General features: G+C 41.6%; 1 protein-coding gene across 5 annotated transcripts in view; it reads right to left on the bottom strand.

Annotated features, from left to right (window-relative positions):
• ctnnd2a (catenin (cadherin-associated protein), delta 2a) overlaps positions 1 to 19,670 on the bottom strand; it is a 293,452-nt gene that overhangs the window by 18,516 nt on the left and 255,266 nt on the right. For all 5 annotated transcript variants that reach the window (XR_008393326.1, XR_008393327.1, XM_017453313.3 and 2 more), the window contains 3 exons: positions 13,139 to 13,312; positions 10,916 to 11,066; positions 515 to 740 (listed from right to left, as the gene is read on the bottom strand). Coding sequence is in view for 3 of the 5 variants with exons in the window: in XM_017453313.3 (XP_017308802.1) it covers positions 515 to 740; positions 10,916 to 11,066; positions 13,139 to 13,312 (551 nt within the window). In the remaining 2 variants the exon portion in view is untranslated. The remainder of the gene's footprint in view (positions 1 to 514; positions 741 to 10,915; positions 11,067 to 13,138; positions 13,313 to 19,670) is intronic.

Raw genomic sequence — 19,670 nt, 5'->3', positions numbered from 1 at the left:
TCTCCTCTCGGACAGACAGGAAGAGGAAATACGGCCGCCTGATAAGAGGAGGACGTAAAGCAGTTATCTGACGTGGCGTTTTAATGCTAATACACTGCGTTGAGTGCACCATGGCTGCTCTGTGTTTTATCGCTGACCATTGCGTTGTCTAAACATCTCTCCTGCTCTTCATCACACAGACCGAGGAACCCGACCAACACGAGACAGTCTGATCTGAGTCCTTATTCCCCTTACAGCACAGAGACGCGCTGAGGAATCTGTACTTTAAGCTAATTTGCAAAATCAGTGCTAAATGTGAGAAGATGTGAGAAGAAAAGTTATTTAATCCCAAATTTGGTGGAAGGCCAATCCAATAATCCACAGGTCAAAGGTCGACTGCAGCTAAATACGGTCAAAGATAAATTCTGCTATAAAATCTGAAGATCTGGTTCAGGAACTGATTCTTAGCTCTCATCTCAGTAAGGAACACTGAGGAACCTCCCTGATGCACATCATCTTGATGACAGAAACTCACTTGTCTCCTTTGCTCCTGGCGATGCCGATGAGCTTCTCGATGCCGCCGGCGTCTCGCAGTGCCTTGGCGTTCTCCATGTTCTTGGTGATGACCTCGTGCAGGGCGCAGCAGATGGCCGTCACCGTGTCGTCCGACATGGTTTTGCTCGTTGCGCTGTTGGTGGAGCTGCCACTGGCGTTACTGCTCCCAGGAAGACGGTGGACCAGATCCCTCATTGCGTACTTCCCTACGAGGTCAGAGAAGAGAAGAGAAGAGAAGAGAAGAGAAGAGAAGGAAGGGGAAGAATGTCAGGATTTCGCTGAGTTCTGTAGCAGGATAATACAAAAATGTCAGTGCAAACTGTAGCATAGAGAGAAGTTTACATCACATATACAGGCTTCACACACACTCACACACACACACACACACACACACACACACACACACACACACACACACACACACACACACACATACAGACAAAAACATACAAACACAGCAAAAGTTTGCGCGCCCTCAGGACAAAATGAAGAGGACAAAGAAGTGCAATTAATAGCAACGAGCCATCTAATTCCTTTAAAAACACACTATTAAAGCCCAAAAAACATACTTTCTAATCGGCATTCACTGTATTATTCATTTCAATCTTTAAAAAAAAAGTTTTTTGGTGTGATTTACAAACTCCAAATTATTGCTCATTATTTTCTTCTAAACACCTAGAACCTGTCAGATGTTTAACATTTAGTTGTACATACTAGTTAAGGGTTCTTCAGTTGTCTCTCGTTAAAGGTTCTAAGTAGAACAAGGTGTTTTCCTAACAGAAAGGGTTCTAAATAGAAAGCTGAGGAGCCGTAACTATCACCAGCAGCTCACTGTCTCGTCACGAACCAACACGACACGTGAGATGGAGCTTCTGCTGCATGGCGAACACGTGAATGCACATCTGTTTTGCTGTTGTTTACCAACGTGAACGTCAGCACAGAGCGGAGGAGCCTCTGGAACCTCGCGCTCGGCTTTGAGGTCCGCTGTCTCGAGTTCAATAAAATGACTCAAGTGGTATTTGAGAACGGAGGAACGGAGAACAACATGGCATTAAACCAACAGAATGGAAGAGGATTCAGGTTAATGAAGACACTGATTCAATTAATTAAAAACTGGCTGATAAAATCATGAAATAAACAGTGTGTGTGTGTGTGTGTGTGTGCGTGTGTGTGTACTACAGTGTTCTTTCAAAGTATTATTCTACTGCATTTAAAGATTAGAAGGGTAGACTTAAAATTCAGAGTGGTCACTGCTCTCCTAAAGGTTCCTTGGTGTCCCGCTGAGGGAACTTTTTAAGGTGAAAGCTAAGAACCATTAATTATCCAACAAACCCCTTAAAGAACCTTGTCTCTTTGAGGGGAGCTCTTTAGGTTTCTATCAAAAATCCTACAACAGAAGGTTTTCCAATCAGAAAGGGTTCCATGTAGAAGCCTTTTTGGAAGCTAAGAATCTAATTATCCATTGAATGGCACCCCATGAATTCATATGAGAAAAATATACTTGAAGTGTATTCCCATTGATATTTAAAATTTTTTAGTACACCTGGGTGACTAGGAACAGGAAAGTGTTCAACCATGACTTCCTGTTTCACAGGGGTATAAATATGAGGTAACACACAGGTCAAATTCAATTAGTCGTTCATAATAATGGGTAAGAGCGAGGAATATAGCTGTGATGTGCGGCAAAAGGTTGTTGAGCTTCACACAATGGGAAGTGTCTATAAGAAAATAGCACAAGCATTGAAAATGCCCATTTCCACCATCAGGGCAATTATTAAGAAGTCCCACTCAACTGGAGATGTTATGAATCAACCTGGAATTGGACGTGTGTCCATATCGTCTCTACACACTGTGAAGAGGACGGTTCGAGTGGATAAAAAATCTCCAAGGATCACAGCTGGAGAATTGCAGATGTTAGTCGCGTCTTGGGGTCAGAAAGTGTCCAAAACTAGAATCCGAAGTCACCGACATCACCACAAGCTGATTGGAAGGGTTTCAAGAAAAAGCCTCTACTCTCATCCAAAAACAAACTCGAGCGTCTTTAGTTTGCCAGACACTACTGGAACTTCAAATGGGACCGGGTTCTATAGATGAAACCAAAATAGAGCTTTTTAGCAATAAACACAGAGGTGGTTTTGGCACACACAGAGAGGTGGCCATATGGAAAAGTACCTCATGCTCACGGTTAAATATGGAGGTGGATCTTTAATGTTTTGGGGCTGTTTTTCTGACAGAGGACCTGGACATTTTGTTAGGATACATGACATCATGGACTCTATCAAACATCAACAGATATTAAATGAAAACCTGACTGCCTCTGCCAGAAAGCTTCAAACGGGCCGTGGTTGGATCTTCCAGCAGGACAATGATCCAAAACATACATCAAAATCAACACAAAAATGGTTCACTGACCACGAAATCCAGGTCCTGCATTGGCCATCCCAGTCCCCTGACCTGAACCCCATAGAAAACCTGTGAGTCCACCAGCATGGACCTCGAAATGTGAAGGATCTGGAGAGGTTATGTCTACATTTTATCTACAAAACAATGTGTATGAATGCAAGAATGAAACAAAAAAAACTAAATAACATGAACACAGCTTTAAAGTTTAAATAATTAAAATGAACCGCACATGTTAGAAATGAACTCCGGGATAAAATAGTGTACCTCACTAAGTTAACAACTATTAACAATAACAAGTTTAATAATGGTACGATCCAAATTTTTATCCTGAACAAAACAACAACAACAACAACAACAACAACAACAAAATGACATACGAACAAACCCAAAAAGAAAGTGTGTTAGTGTAGTGTGTTAGAGTGAACTTTGACCTCTGAAACGCTTCTTCTCACTTCTCACTGTACTGAAGGATTCCGCTAATAAAATGAACCTCAGATGTTTAAGTTCTCACTCCTAATTCCAAACTGAGAAACACAGGCATTGTTTTTCTCATGGACCTTGTGAAGCATGAATCTTTTTCAAAACGGCCCCAATTTCTCATCAGCGAGCTCCGAGTTAATTGGTGTGGCCTTATCTTGTTCTCGCAGGCAATGTGCTCTTTTTTGCCCGAGAGGACAATCTGTAGGTCCCTCGATCAGCAGGACAGAGATATTTCACCACGGAGGAAGCTTGAGCAGGTAAAAAAAAGAATTTGTGGCTTAAATGTCTGATCTGCAGAAACATCAACGTGATCATTTCATCCTGTAATTTACACTGATTTTAATCCAGTATTTCACGCGCTGCTGGATGGACCCAGGAAACACCTGATAACCGATATTACAATAAAGCGCTGTTATACTTATTATTTATAGGTAAATAATCAACACCAGGGTGGTGGGATGAAGCAGCATGTCCTGAGGGGTTTTAAAAATGTATTATTCCTCTTATAGCACAGCAATTTACCAACTGAATGTGGTGGAATGTCAATGAAACATGTTCATTCCTGTTATCGCTTAACATTATAGCCGCTAGAAACAGTCATCTCTCACTTAAAGTTAATAAGACAACAACTGCAGCTTGTCGTGTTACCGAGAAAAACCGCAAAGAAGCATAAACTTCTCTGTCCTGAAGATGTCGGAAATCTTAATAATATAAATTAATCTGTTTATCTGGAGAGTTATGTTAACTTCGAGAGAAAGAATAAAGAGAGAGAATAAAGAGAGGGCTGGAGAGGGAACGAGTGTTTATAGCTGCTGTAACGTAAGTGAGAACAGGAACTGACTCGCTTCGCAGACGCTCCACAGTAAATGTAACTATAAATTGATAAAAAATATGTCCATCCATCCATCCATCCATCCATCCATCCATCTTCTATACCGCTTAATCCTTTTCAGGGTCACGGGGAACCTGGAGTCTATCCCAGGGAGCATGGGGCACAAGGCGGGGTACACCCTGGACAGGGTGCCGATCCAGCACAGGGCAGAATCACGTACACACTCTCACAGCCATTCACACACTATGGACACTTTAGACACGCAAATCAGCCTACCATGCATGTCTTTGGATTGGGGGAGGAAACCGGAGTACCCGGAGGAACCCCCACAGCACGGGGAGAACATGCAAACTCCACACACACAGGGCCACGGCGTGAATCGAATTCCCGACACTGGAGGTGTGAGGCGAACGTGTTAACAACTCAGAATTATTGCTGTGTTTTGCACCTTACTTAAAAAAATGACTCCCGATTCGTGGAGACGTAATAATGATCAGACGCCTGGCGAATGGATTCACGTCAACATTTCCGAATGAACCCACCAGTTCTAGACACACCTTTCAAGGTGAACGTGTCAAAAACAGAAGTGTAAAAATGTTCCTGACGACACATTTGCTCTCTCCATCACAGACGTGGAGGGTCGCTCTGTGGGCCGGCGATTGTTCGATCGAAGTGTATTGTACGTGACACTTTGGCCAACCTTGACTCTGTGGAGTGGATCACCCTCGTGCTCTCAGAGAGACGAGGGCTCGGTGCTAATCAGAGTAGAGTGCTAACTCTCCATCCTATAAAAGCCCATTCTAGCACAAAATAGGCAATCAGGCTACGCATGCGTGGGTCATCATCGACAAGAGCGCAAAGAGCGCAAAGAGCTCCAGAAATACACTCACCTCCGTGACACTTCCACAGAGCGCAGGAGTGCGAGAGGAAGAAATGGTGAGATGTCAGTGTTATATTTTGCTCCTTGCTCAGCAAGGGCTTTTAATCCAATTTAACAGTGTGTCTCTGCAGGTTCCGGGATGAGAATATCCCGGAAAAACATGGGTTTCTTGTTCCGTTGATGTGTATATTTAGTAAGAAATAATACACTCCATGTGTGACAGGTGGTGTGGCTGAATCCGTTGTTGTATTCCTCTTATACGGCAACAATTTACCAATGGTATGCGTTATTTATTAATGACGGATTTATAGTTACATTTAATGTTATGGAACATCCATGAGACAGGTTAGTTCCTGTCGGGATTAGATTTATAATTATACAAGTAACTAGTTGAAAATATTTTGATGATCACATTTTGAGTTTAGTTTATCTTCTCTTTGTGTTTATCCGAATCTCCAGAACACGTGGAATTTCAGCAGAACTACAGCTTGGCCCTTTGGCTAAATTTAGCAGCTCATATCTACCGAAAAAAAGCTACAACCCAACCCAATAACCATGTTCGGTTCACTTCTTAGAGGCGAGGTGATTCAGAGTCAAATTGCTTTCTCATTAAAGTTCATATCATAACATGAGGAGCTTTTCTGGAATCTGATGTGAGACCAGCAATGAAAACAGACGTTTAGCTTAGATGCTTAGCTTAGATGCTTAGCTTAGATGCTTAGCGGAGATTATAAAGAAACAACGTACACGTTGGTGGCACATTTTTAAACCAGGCTGTTGATAAAGGACAGTGAGGTGAGCGAGTCGAACCGACTGCCGCACTGCCCTCGTATGAAATGGGGGGGAAGGTGAGGTGGATTTCACACCGGCACAATCTCTTCCCATTACCACCTTTGATGTCTGTTGCGCAGGATAAAAAGAATACGCTCGATAAGCCGACGTTGGGAAAATTCACCCTTTGAAGCTTCAATTAAACACGAGCCACCTGATGGAGGATATGAAATGAAAAAAAAATGCCGACTGGCAGACGGAGGGAGAGACGGCAGACTGATAATGAGCTGAGGAATATTGCTTTAATAAGGCTAGGTTTAGGTTTAGACACGCTGCTGATAAAGTGATATTTCCCTTAATGTCATCATCAGGACATGCTCCAGACGTCCATCTGCTGGAAATTAGATAGCTGTGGAAAAAAGTGGGTGTCAGATTGGATGGAGGGATGGAACAATGAATTCGATTGGACAGATTAGATTGGATGAATTGGATGGATGGATGGGAAGGATTGATGGATGGATGTATGGGATGAATGGATTGAATTGATCAAATGAATAGATGAATGGATAGATGGGATGGTTGGTTGGATGGATCATTGTATTAGTTTGGTCAGATCAGGTTGGATGAATTGGATGAACAGCTGGGAAAGACTGATGAATGGAGGATGGATGGGATGAATGGATTGAATTGATAATATGAATGGATGGATGAATAGAGGGATGGATGGATCAATTAATCAGATCGGATGAACTGGATGAATGTATGGGAAGGATGGGTGGATGTATGGGATGGATAGATCAAATTCATTAAATGGATGGATGAATGGACGGATGGGAGGATAGATCCATTAATTAGACTGGACAGATTGGATATGATGAATTGGATGACTGCATGGGAAGGATCGATGGATGGATGTATGGGATGAACAGGTTAAGTTGATCAAGTTAATGGATGGATGGATAGAAGGGATGGATGGATGGATGGCTCAATGAATTGGATCGGAGAGATTGGATTGGATGAATTGGATTAACGCAGAGGAGGGATTGGTGGTTCGAATTCATTAAATGGATGGATGAATGGATGGGTGGGTAGATGGCGATGGATGGATGAGATGGATAGATAGATGGGATGGATGAGATGGATAGATAGAGGAGTTGAATGGATGAATGGATGGATCGGATTGACACACTTGCACATGATTAGTAATTCTATCTTAAGATCTTTTTCTGTATCTCCTCTGAAAGGAATTTCTCATCCGTTCCAATAAAGCCAGAACACTCTTCTCCTAACTGGCAGCCGAATATGACTCCTCCGGTCATCGGGAACAGGATTACACTTTCAAATCCCTTCCCTATCCGCTCAAATTCTGGCCATTTTGCGACAAGCGTCCCAAATCCCACTGCTAACCGAAACACAAACTTCAAACATTCCTGTCAAATCGAGCCAGCTTTTCTACCGAGGCTCCAAAAACATACGTGCCTCTGCATGGTCAATTTCCTCACACTGCCACCACGAGTGTTTGACAGAAACACCTGAAGAACTTTTGTACTGAAAAGTTTGGAGAGGGTTTTTTTTCTCTTCATATTTGGAGTTGAGCTACAGAAAGGTGTGGGTGTTTTTGATATGCCTGAACTGAAGTGGAGGAGTTTTATTCCAGAGTTTTATCCCCTGTAGCTCGCTCGGAGGCCTGTCGCTGTTTATATTCTCACATAAATCAGCGTCAGGCAAAACTCTGGGATTAAAGAACCGAGGAGGAAGACAGAATCTGTTTAGGAATTTGCATGCTTAAGGAACAAACAAGACCTGAACGCGTGCAGGCACTCCTCCATGTTCTTGATTTATCAGCCTTGTTTTTGTAAGGAGAAGCTGAAAACAACAGCTAATGCATTCATTTCCGGTCTGTGTTTAACACCTTCCTTTTATTCCAATTTGCGAGATATAATAAAGAAGCCCAATTAAAAACGCGGTCTCGCAAAACCGCCACGTGTGAATTACGTGCACGAGTCTGAAAACATTCCCAGCGGAAATAGTGACATAACTTTTCAACTTTACACGAGTCGATATTTACCTCTTTTAAACTTTAAAGGAACGGGGCAGGTATTACGCTGTATTACACACTGTAAGCTCTGCCTCTCGATAAAAAGCTGGGAGGGATGTTTGCGAAACCAAAAAATATTTCACTGAGTAGTAGCCAAGCAACCTTTTGTTTTATCAGACCTTATTTTTTACACCATTCCAGTCAGATTTGAACAGCCATTACACATCCAAGATGGCCGCCGAGTGGCTAGACTTTACTGTAGTGACGTTTTGGTGGGAAAAAAAACCTCCATTGGTACATGATGCTGAGATTTGAGACGTACATCTCTATCCTGAAGTCACCTTGTCCTTGATGGAACTGACTCAGATCTGAGCTTGAATTCTCTTGCTCTCGCCCCATGTCTGCCCTTTGTTCTCCTCCATTTTCCACTCCAGTGACTTTTTGCCTTCCCGCTGCACTCTCTCTGTCTCTCTCTTCTCTCTCTCTCTCGATCCCACAAGGAGAGTCAGATGCTGTGTTTTCACAGAAAGCCCAAATTAACATCACTCTGGAGCACTTTTCTCGCCTCCTCTCCTTACTCCTGATGAGCTGATGCCATCTTCTGCAAACCCTGAGAGAACTCAACGGCAAAGAGGCGAAATACAAAAATATCAACGTTGCAGACAGAATTGTTCTAATCTCCTTTAAAAACATATATTTTATCTTGTCCTGGACTTGTCCAAAATAAAACGCTAGCATCGACGGAACCGAACACTCGGTTTTGCATGGACGGACAGACAGACAGGCGGACAGACTAGTCCGTCTCGTCGTTCAACCTTTTAAAGCACAGCACTTCAATTTCAAATCAATAAAAAAAAAGGCTCCAGCTCGCGTTCTACTTCATATCTACGCGCAGAGTCATAAAGAATAAAGCCTGGCACTTTCACTCATCAAAGCACCATTTCATCCACAGCTTCAAACTCAACGTTATAATGACGTCTTTTATTTCTGCACGTTTCTCATCCACAGACACGAACCGCAGAGTTCAAGTGGACATGCTGGCATGACAAGGAAAGTTTTTTTTTTTTAAATGGTGTTGCTATGGATACGTTCACACCAAACAAGTCATCCTGATCAGAATTCGGATTAGCTATTGTCGCCGCTGCACAGAGGAAAGCAGTCGATTCCCAGCGCAGCAGCTTCATCTGACGTGTAAATCCAGGTGCTGATTATTCGTCAAAAGATTCGGGAAGTAAAGCTCTCCAAGCTCAAACGCTCACAGAGAAAAACCCCTCGGAAAAACCGCCGGGCTGTAACGGGAGCGCCGTCGCCATGGAGACGCCCCGGGGGCCTGCCGGGAATGCAAGTACATTACAGACAGATCAATACTGCGTTAGCGATGTCACCGAGAGAATTTCAGAATTGACCGAATTATAGAGAAAGCAAAAAAGATATATTTTGAGTAGATTGTTCATTCACTTGGTTGATGTGGCAGTGAACTCTGTATACCTGTATCAGGATGAGTTAAGCTAGTTTGGAATTACTACGGTTAGTAAATCCGGTTTAAAAGTGCATCAGGTAAGATAAGTCTTCTTAAATCCACAAAATTAGGTCTCTAACTGTTCATGAAGCTCCGCCCCTAGGATCTACGTTGGCCTATAGAGTAAAGAGCCTATAGAATGACTGACAGGATGAATATCCGAAGACAAACAAGCCAGTACTCTAACTTTTTTTTTTCTCAGTGACTTGCTAAGGCATGTTTTAATCATGTTCTACAAATCTTCCAGGTTATCTCTACAAGGAAGGCATAAAAAAATTGATTGTTGGACCTTCGAGTCATTTAATCTTGCGTTTGTTCGGCAATGGGTGAAGAACAGGATCCTGAAATAGCACTTTGAGCTTCAAAGTCAGTCAGAAACAACCTCAAGCTCCAAATCGATACATGCAGTTTTTAATAACAGAATAACAGAGTATTTTTTTATATATATATATATATATATATATATATATATATACTCCTTTTACAAATCCCTCACAGCGCGAGGTATATTATATTTCACCCAAACCGTCAAATCTTTCAGATATAACAGAGATATTTTCTCTGTTAATCCGCTCAAACCATTACTATTAAAATGTCGTGTAAAGTGTTCGATTTGACACTTCTATTTATTTCATCTTTCTTTTCAGTCAAACGTTCAAGCGTTTTTCTCTTTCAGTTCAAAAACAAAAGTGGATTTAAAAAAAAATATGTATTTCAACCATACTTAATTATTCGCTTTAACTGATGTCAACTATATACCTGCCTAACGTTAGCTAGGATAACAATACATTGATAGATTTGATTTATTTCACATGAATGAACTCGGAACATTCTCCATTTACTGTGACAGAAAGCGAGCGCGAGCGCTGCGGGAAAATCGAGTTGAGGTGAGTGAGATGGTGGAGAAACGGGGGCGGGGCTTTCAAGGCTTGCCATTTAACATCAGAGAGTTCTCGATCATTTCACATTCATATGTCAGTTGGCTCATCTTGTCTATTAAGAACTGTGGAGTTCTTGGAGCAGCCTAATTAGCATAAACATCTATAATAAGATCGAATCCTTCTTCCTTAAATGTTTAGTCATTTATGCGGGTTGTCACATCGAGCTCCTCCGGAGCCTGCCGTGTTAATCAGATTGATCTCGATTCAGAGTTATGGAACAAAAACTAACCTGCTTCTGTGATCCCAGTGTTCAAAAGCAGCTTGTAATTGGATTCAATTATGTTTTCACACCTGACGACTACGTTTAATTAGCCTGCTAACAACACGACAAACGCTCACTGCTTTGCTTTGTTTCTTCCCGAGAATAACAAGCTGCCCAAGATGCAGTAAAATGTAAACGCCTGCAGTTCATATTCACATCCGGTCACGCTCGGAGTAATCCAGTGAAGAAAACACTAAAATCTCTCAGCCGGACTCACTGCATTAAAGAAACGCAAAACAAAGAAGAAGGACTTACCAATTAACTCTTTATTTCTGACGTCTAAGGCCATGTTTCGTAACGCCGTAGCCACGGCACACACCACACGATCATTATCTATCCTCAAGAGCTCCACGAGGATCGGCAGGCCTTTCTCTTTTCTCACCGCTGCACGGATGTAGACTGACCACTGAAGTGAAAAAAAACAACAACAACAAACAAACAAAAAAAACGCACACAGAAACACTAAAATAGATTAAAAAAAATTTGTTCAAATCATTTTAAAATCTTTTTACGTACACACTTGCTCCATATAAGAATATCATTCAATATATAGCTAAAACATGTTAGAATAAGCACATTACATAAATGGTTAAAACAAATTAGACAAAGAATAAAATAAAAAAAATGAATGAGGAGTTGTATTGCTATCAGCTCCTTAATCATAGAATAAATGCTAGTTTATCCAAATACAACAAGATGATGTGTTAAACCGGTAATTATTAACATCATAGAGTGAAACGCATCCCATCCAAATAGGGCTCGAGATCTGATTTGTACAGATGTACACTGCCTTACTGGAGCAGCCAGAGAGTCAAAGCCCACGCTGCGATAGTTAACTATCGAGATCTTAATACGAGAGTGAAGTTTCCTAATATTTATCATGCTTTATTTATATTTCACATTCATGAAGCCAGCGTTTTAAGCAATTATTCAAGCAGGTCAAGTTATGGTGTTCGCAGGGCAAGTACATCCTACAGACATGTGATAGTCATGTGACCTACTAATTGATCCTAAGTGGCTACGCATCCTACAGCAAGCACTAATAGTACGCATCAAAACCATCACTTTGCATTAAAACGAGGTGTGTGTAGTACACGTGGAACAGACACACATCAAGACACGCCCATTTCTGGACATCTCTCCATTTCTCCAATATTTAAGGGTGTATTAACTTTTAAGACACAGGCTTTTTTTTGTGCCAAGTATAGGATCCTAAGAAAACAGACTTAACAAGGAGAATCTAGTGTCTCAGATCTCTCTTTATACACACGCTGTCACACTGACGTGGACTTTCTCATTTAACCCACCATGAGTAAGTTTAAGTCCGTGTGAAGCAAAAGCTCTGGAAGTAACAGGACTTTAAGGCTCATCCCACACCTGATTTCTCTCTCTCTCTCTCTCTCTCTCTCTTTCTCCATCTCTCCATCTCTTAACTCCCTGCCCAGAGCGTATTGATCGGTCCAGCAGCACCACTTTGGACAGATTATGGTGCTCTAACAACAGAACTAATGTGAGATGTGAGATTTGGTCTCAGGAAAAAAGAGAGAGAGAGAGAGAGAGAGAGAGAGATGCAAGGAAGGCTCAATGAAGAAAATAGAGAGAGAAAGAGTGTGAGGAAGATTCTCCTCACACTCTTTTAAGCATCTGAGAGAAGAAAGCGATTCCCAATTTCACACTTCCTCCTCCATGCTCGTGCCTCGCGCTTAGTAAACACACTCCGATTCTCCCTTGGCGGAAAATTTGCCTCGAGTGTTTGCAGCAGACACGAAGCAGAAACCATCGAGGTGGATGAATTAAACGAAGTGGTGAATTAAAACATTTCTGAAATGACTGGAATTTATGAAATTACGTTCAATAATGACTTGCCTGGGATCCGTTGTTCATACTGCATTGTATAAAGAATTTGCACCGATTTTGGCTCACAGATCAAATGTAAAGGGGCAGTTTGTTATTTTAAGAGACACCCTACCCCCCCGCTGTCTGAGAAATTTACTACAACAGCATTGAAAAACACTGACAATTCTCCATCTTCCCTCCAGCATTTCCCTCAAACCCAAGCATTTCTTTGTAAAAGCACATGATCCTTATGAGCTGCCTTTTAAGGAAAAGGGGTGGGGCAGACAAGCTGTATTGTAGCTGGGGGTGTGGTTTATTTCAGGGCCATAAAAATGCAAATAAAATTCTGAAATGAATAAACCAGCCAAATCTACTGCACTGGAATATTTTTGCAAATCACAATTTTTCTAAATGATCTTCACAATTATGCGATTATTACAGATTTAGAACCACAAATTTTGAAGATGTTTTGAAGATGTATTACAATAAAATCACGTGGCCTTTTTACCATCTGGCAGTTGACTGTTTTCCTATAGCTGCATATCCTGTAGTGCTTTTCAGCAAAAAGTCACATTTAAGTTTTTATCTGCATACAGTTACATTCAATTTAATTGAAACAAGTTTTAGTTTACGCGGATTTACCTTCCAGCTCCCTGCAGCCAGGTTCTGCAGCGCTCCGGCTGCTCCCTCCAGCGTGTCCGGATTCGAGCACTCAGAGAGCAGCAAGAGGTACGGCTTCACGATGGAGGGATGCCACAACATCTGGATTCCTTTGGGAGGCTCAGCCGTGTCAGAGAGAGGGCCTACACCATCCCACTGCAGGAGGAGACAGACAGAGATCAGATTTAAGAGACTACAGCCAAAGAAGTCAGAGACAATAGCATATGATGCAGACACATAGGCCACACCTCCTTCACTGAGACGGACAGACACATAGGCCACACCTCCTTCACTGAGACTGACACACATATAGGCCACGTCTCCTTCACCTCCCTTACTCAGACTGACAGACATACAGGCCACGCCTCCTTCACTGACACGCATATAGGCCACGTCTCCTTCACTTCCCTTACTGAGACTGACATACACAGAAGCCACGCCTTCTTCATCTCCTTCACTTACAGTGACAGACGCAAAGGCCACGACTCCTTCACTGACGCTGACAGACACATAGGACACGCCTCCTTCACTGACAGACACATAGGCCACGTCTCCTTCGCCGTGACTGAAATACACAGAAGCCATACCTCCTTCATCTCCTTCACTGACACTGACAGACGCAAAGGCTACGATTCCTTAACCTCCCTTACTGAGACTGACAGACACTGACATACGCAATGGCCAAGCCTCCTTCACTGTCTTCACCAAGACTGATAGATACAGAAGTCACGCCTCCTTGGAAAGAGCCTTCTTACTTCTTCACAAGGCTCAAAGGCCACGCCTCCATCACTATATTCATTAGGCCTGACAGTCAGTGAGGCCACACCTCCTTTACCTTCTTTAGGACTTTAAAGGGTCTCTTCCTGCAATAGATCTGTTTAAATCCATTGACATGTATGAAGGATTATTTTGGATTTGGAGCAATTAAAGATGAATGACAAATCTGACAAAAGAATTACGTTACATCGTCGTGACATGACGTCTGAAAAGAAAAATAAAGAAAAAAAGAGACGGTTTGAAAATACAGACATTGTTAGTGCTCAAACAGGCATGCTAGCCTGGACGTGTTCAGCAGAGCAGATGCAGTAATACTGTGTCTCACTTAACGCTTGTCTGTCAGACACTTCACACCGAGGATGAGGAGGGGAGATGAAGAGGTGCTAGCGCATGTCAGGAAGCCTGTGCACGCCACGCTGAGCTTCTGAAGCGCTAATATGGCTAACAAATCTGTGTACTAGAGCTGTCTTTAACACGCCAAACTCTCACCTCACCACCCAAATAAACCTCCACCAGACAGAGATGATCAGAAATAACCGGACGTTTTGGCAGGAGGCGGGGGCAGGAGAGGTAATCGGTTTGAAAAAATAAAAAATACAAAAAGTGTGTGGCTCAGGGAGTGACCTACTTTCTGGCACAGGCACTCACAAAACACCTCAGCACGAGTGGAAAAAAACCTCTCCATCCATCTCTTTCCATTATTAATGAGAGCACATTTACTCCCTCATCCTGCTCCGGGGATCAACTCTGTCGTTTAATCGCTAGAGGGAAGAAGTACACCAGAGAGAGAGAGAGAGGAAAACAGAGACATAGAGAGAGTTAGGGAAAGAGAAAGAGATAGCGAGAACGACGACAGAGGAGAGAATGTGGGAGTGACAAGGTGGGAGAGACAGGCAGAGAGACAGACACAGAGAGAGAGATATGGAGCGTGAAACAGACAGATAGAGAGAGAGACAGACAGGGAGAGACAGGGAGAGGAAGGAAAAGACAGACAAACAGGGAGATAGAGAGAAGTACTGTACAGGCAGGGAGAGAGAGAAATAGAGATACAGGAAGGTGAGAGACACAGAGAGAGAAAGACTGAGAGAGACAGAGAGAGACACACACACAGGGAGACAGTCACACAGAGAAAGACAGAGAGACAGACATACACAGAGAAAGAAAGACAGGGAGAGACAGAGAGAGAGAGACACACACAGGGAGACAAGTCACACAGAGAAAGACAGAGAGACAGAGAGAGACACACACACAGGGAGACAGAGAGGCAGAGAGAGACACACACACAGGGAGACTGTCACACAGAGAAAGACAGAAAGACAGACATACACAGAGAGAGAAAGACAGGGAGAGACAGAGAGAGACACACACACACACAGGGAGACAGAGAGGCAGAGAGAGACACACACACAGGGAGACTGTCACACAGAGAAAGACAGAAAGACAGACATACACAGAGAGAGAAAGACAGGGAGAGACAGAGAGAGAGAGACACATAGGGAGACAAGTCACACAGAGAAAGACAGAGAGACAGACATACACAGAGAGAGAAAGACAGGGAGAGACAGAGAGAGACACACACACAGGGAGACAGAGAGGCAGAGAGAGACACACACACAGGGAGACTGTCACACAGAGAAAGACAGAAAGACAGACATACACAGAGAGAGAAAGACAGGGAGAGACAGAGAGAGAGAGACACATAGGGAGACAGTCACAAACAGAGAGAGACAGGCAAAGAGAAACAGTGTTCCCTCGTCGTTGAGTAAAACACCCGAATCAAAAAAGTTGATTCGTTCAGCAAGAAAAATCCATTTTTCATTTAAGGTAAAAAAAAAGCACACCTATATCCCGAGCGTCATTTTTATTCCCGTCTTCCTTCATCCACTGAAAACGGCATGTTTACCAGCAACACTGAGGTTTTATGTGCAGATCTATCACACGTCCAATATGCTCCTGTTCTCACTGGATTATTAGTTATTTTCCCGAGTCCTCCATTCGTCTGTTTATGAAATGCAAAAAATATAAATAAATAAAAACGCACAGCTCACAAACGTTCAGCTGGTTTGTAGACTTTTTTATATTTATTTATTTATTTTACTTAGGTACATTAACTGCAGCTAATTTAAGCGTGAAACGCTATAAACATCATTTTAGTGCTCATAAAGTTGCTGTCCTGTTCTTTATGAAAGTGGGGAAATCTTTTGAGAAACACTTTTCTCAGACATATGTATATTTACTTCATTTCTTTTCCCTTTAAAATCACCATGCTTAATAAATAATTTCTGGATGCTTTACACGACTGAAAGCTAGCAGTATTAGCGCTTCAGAAGCTCAGCGTGGCGCGTACAGGCTTCCTGGAATGCGCTAGCACCTCCTCATCTCCCCCTCCACATCCTCGGTGTGAAGTGTCTGACAGACAAGCATTAAGCGAGACACTGACTGACCCCAGCAGGTTCTCCTGATTTTCCAGCAGGCATCTAAACACTGAGGATGTATCGCTCAGTGAGGATGAGACGGCAAGCGTAGTGAGGAAATGATCGCTATCTAATGAGAGAAATTCTTTTTGAGTTGAGAGAATGTGTAATTACCTGACTGTCTGACTGACTTGACACGTTTACTGTCACGATGCTGTAATTATAGAAACGCTGACTAACTGGCAGGTGTTTATTGGGGAAGAAAGAAAGCGAGATTTGCTGACAAACACGGAGGAGACCGGCTCAGCGGGTGACACGAATCATGTCATTACGTTCACGAGCGCTCAGATTAGCATTCATGCCGTACTCCTATTTTACAGAACATTAATATAAAATGATGGTCATTTTTACACATAAATGTCTCGGTATAATTGAGTACTTTTCAATTAAACTTTATATTTGAACAAGCCAATAAAAAGCCCAGGCTCTGTCTCTTCCCCACCATGGAGCAAGTAATGAAAGTTAATGATTACCCTGACTGAAATGTTAATATTTAGATCTCCTTGAGTGTCAGTGAGTTCCATTTCCAAGCCATAAAACAAGATCTTATATGAAAAACACTGAAGGCATTTACACAGACAAAGCATGGGCAAACAAGACATTAGAGAATATTTACATTGCTTCCAAAATGGGGCTGGGGGTGTAAACTTTTAAGCTTGTATCATTCATTCAGTACATTCATATCAGGATTTTTTTTACTATTAACTAGAAACTTATAATACTCTATCTGACCTTTCAAATTATACAGTGACTGTACAAAAGTCCAAAAGTTTCATGAATATTTACATATGGAAAGTTCATTCATAAATTTATGAAAAAAGAAATGATGTCGAGATAAGCAATGTCACTGATGAAGATGCTGTCGCCATCCATGTTGTATCTGCTAACAAACAAACAAACAAACAAACAAACAAATAAATGATCAAAAATGACATTTTTTTGTTACATAATGTGGTTATTATGTAAAAACACACTTAGCACGCTTATGCATGTTCAGATCATTAGGTGCCATTAGGGGTGCAAAGGTTTAAACAAAAGTTACCAATGAATTTTTTATACGCAGGATTTTGTACCACAAGGCTGACAACAGAAAGTACCTGATGAACTGGATAGTGCTGCAGCAGCATTCAGAGCATTCTGAATACAGATACTGTGCCAGTCAAGGCCATCCGCTTGGGTTTGCTTCACTGCTCTTGTTTAAAACTTATTTAAAAACACTAGAATAGAGAACAGAGAACTGTCTGCTACAGGAATGCAGCTTTATCTGAAGGCCAAATTCAAACAAGCGAGCAAAGCTTTCATTCGGAGAAACTCGATTCTTTCATAAGAAACACGGTTGAGAAGAGATGAGATGTGAAGTGAGATACTGACACATCTGTGATGTTTAAATCAAGCTGGAGCATCAGAGGCTGCTGGGTTAGCAGACATCGTGTTTACTCCTCCTTCAGTCAATTAACCGTGCTAAATGCTAGCAACCCTGACCTGGAGCTCAGCCGGATTTCGTCAGCTAGCCAGCTGCCACTCAGCGATAAATGATTTAGCGGAGTACATTAGCCTCCGTTCGCCTTCAGGCCCGGGTGTCCTCTTTCAAAGTGTCTCACTTGTGCAGGATGAAGAGAAAAGCCAGAGTCCGGCTATAGACGAAACACCTTTTATAACCACAGCTGATTGTGGAGAACAACACTTGCAGAGATTAAATGAATATAAATAAACAAAAAAGAAAATTAAAGACATGAACTACGTTTAATCAGTCCTCACTGAAAAAATTTTCTTCTGTATAGTTCTTCTATATAGTATACAGCTCGATCAATCAATCAATCAAACAATCAACCAATCAATCAATCAACCAATCAATCAATCAACAAATCAATAAATAAATCAACAAATCAATAAATCAACAAATCAATCAACCAATCAACCAACCAATCAATCAACAAATCAATAAATCAACAATCAATCAATCAACCAACCAGCCAACCAATCAACAAAATCAATCAATCAATAAATCAACCAATCAACAAATCAATCAATCAATCAATCAACAAATCAACAAATCAATCAATCAATAAATCAACCAATCAACCAATCAATCAATCAATAAATCAACAAATCAATAAATCAACAAATCAATCAATCAATAAATCAACCAATCAACAAATCAATCAATCAATAAATCAACAAATCAACAAATCAATCAATCAACCAACCAGCCAACCAATCAACGAATCAATCAATAAATCAACAAATCAATAAATCAACAAATCAACCAACAAATCAATCAATCAACAAATCAATCAACCAACCAATCAACCAACCAGCCAACCAATCAACAAATCAATCAATCAATCAATCAATCAACAAATCAATAAATCAACAAATCAATAAATCAACAAATCAATCAACCAGCCAACCAATCAATCAATAAAATCAATCAATCAATAAATCAACCAACCAATCAATCAACAAATCAATCAATATTAACCAATTCTATACTATAATTAGAAATGAATTTATTATCTGGGTTACTGATCAGAAGGTCGGGGGTTCAAGCCCCAGCACTACCAAGCTGTCACTGTTGGGCCCTTGAGCAAGGCCCTTAACCCTCTCCGCTCCAGGGGGCGCTGTATCATAGCTGACCCTGGACTCTGACCCCAACTTCCTGACACGCTGGGGTACGAAGAAAAGAATTTCACTCTGCTCTAATGTATAAGTGATTAATAAAGACTCATTATCATTATCATTATTAATACAGCTCAATCAATCAATCAATACTGACAAATTCTATATTATAATTATACATTTATTAATTAATACACCGATCAATCAATCAATCAATCAATCAAACAATCAACCAACCAACCAATCAATACTAACCAATTCTATACTACAGTTACAAATAAATTAATTAATTAATCCATCAATCAATACTAACCAATTCTATACCATATACAAAGTAGTGCAAGATACTACTTGTCTGCATGTAGAAAATTATCTCATAAAAAAATCTATCAATCAAAAAATAAAATCTTAAAGGGAGGGCGAGGGAGGGCGAGGGAGAGCGAGGTAGAGTGAGGGAGGGCGAGGTAGAGTGAGGCAGGGCGAGGTAGAGTGAGGGAGGGCGAGGTAGAGTGAGGGAGGGCGAGGTAGAGCGAGGGAGGGCGAGGTAGAGCGAGGGAGGGCGAGGGAGGGCGAGGGAGGGCGAGGGAAAAACTCCAGCAATGTTTCATAAAAAAATCCGAGTAAACACAGTGAACAGACGACAC

The sequence above is a fragment of the Ictalurus punctatus genome, chromosome 23 (assembly GCF_001660625.3).
Source record: "Ictalurus punctatus breed USDA103 chromosome 23, Coco_2.0, whole genome shotgun sequence".
Classification (NCBI taxonomy): domain Eukaryota; kingdom Metazoa; phylum Chordata; class Actinopteri; order Siluriformes; family Ictaluridae; genus Ictalurus; species Ictalurus punctatus.
Note: the sequence above shows the minus strand (reverse complement) of the source record. Positions and strands in the feature narration are given on the sequence as shown.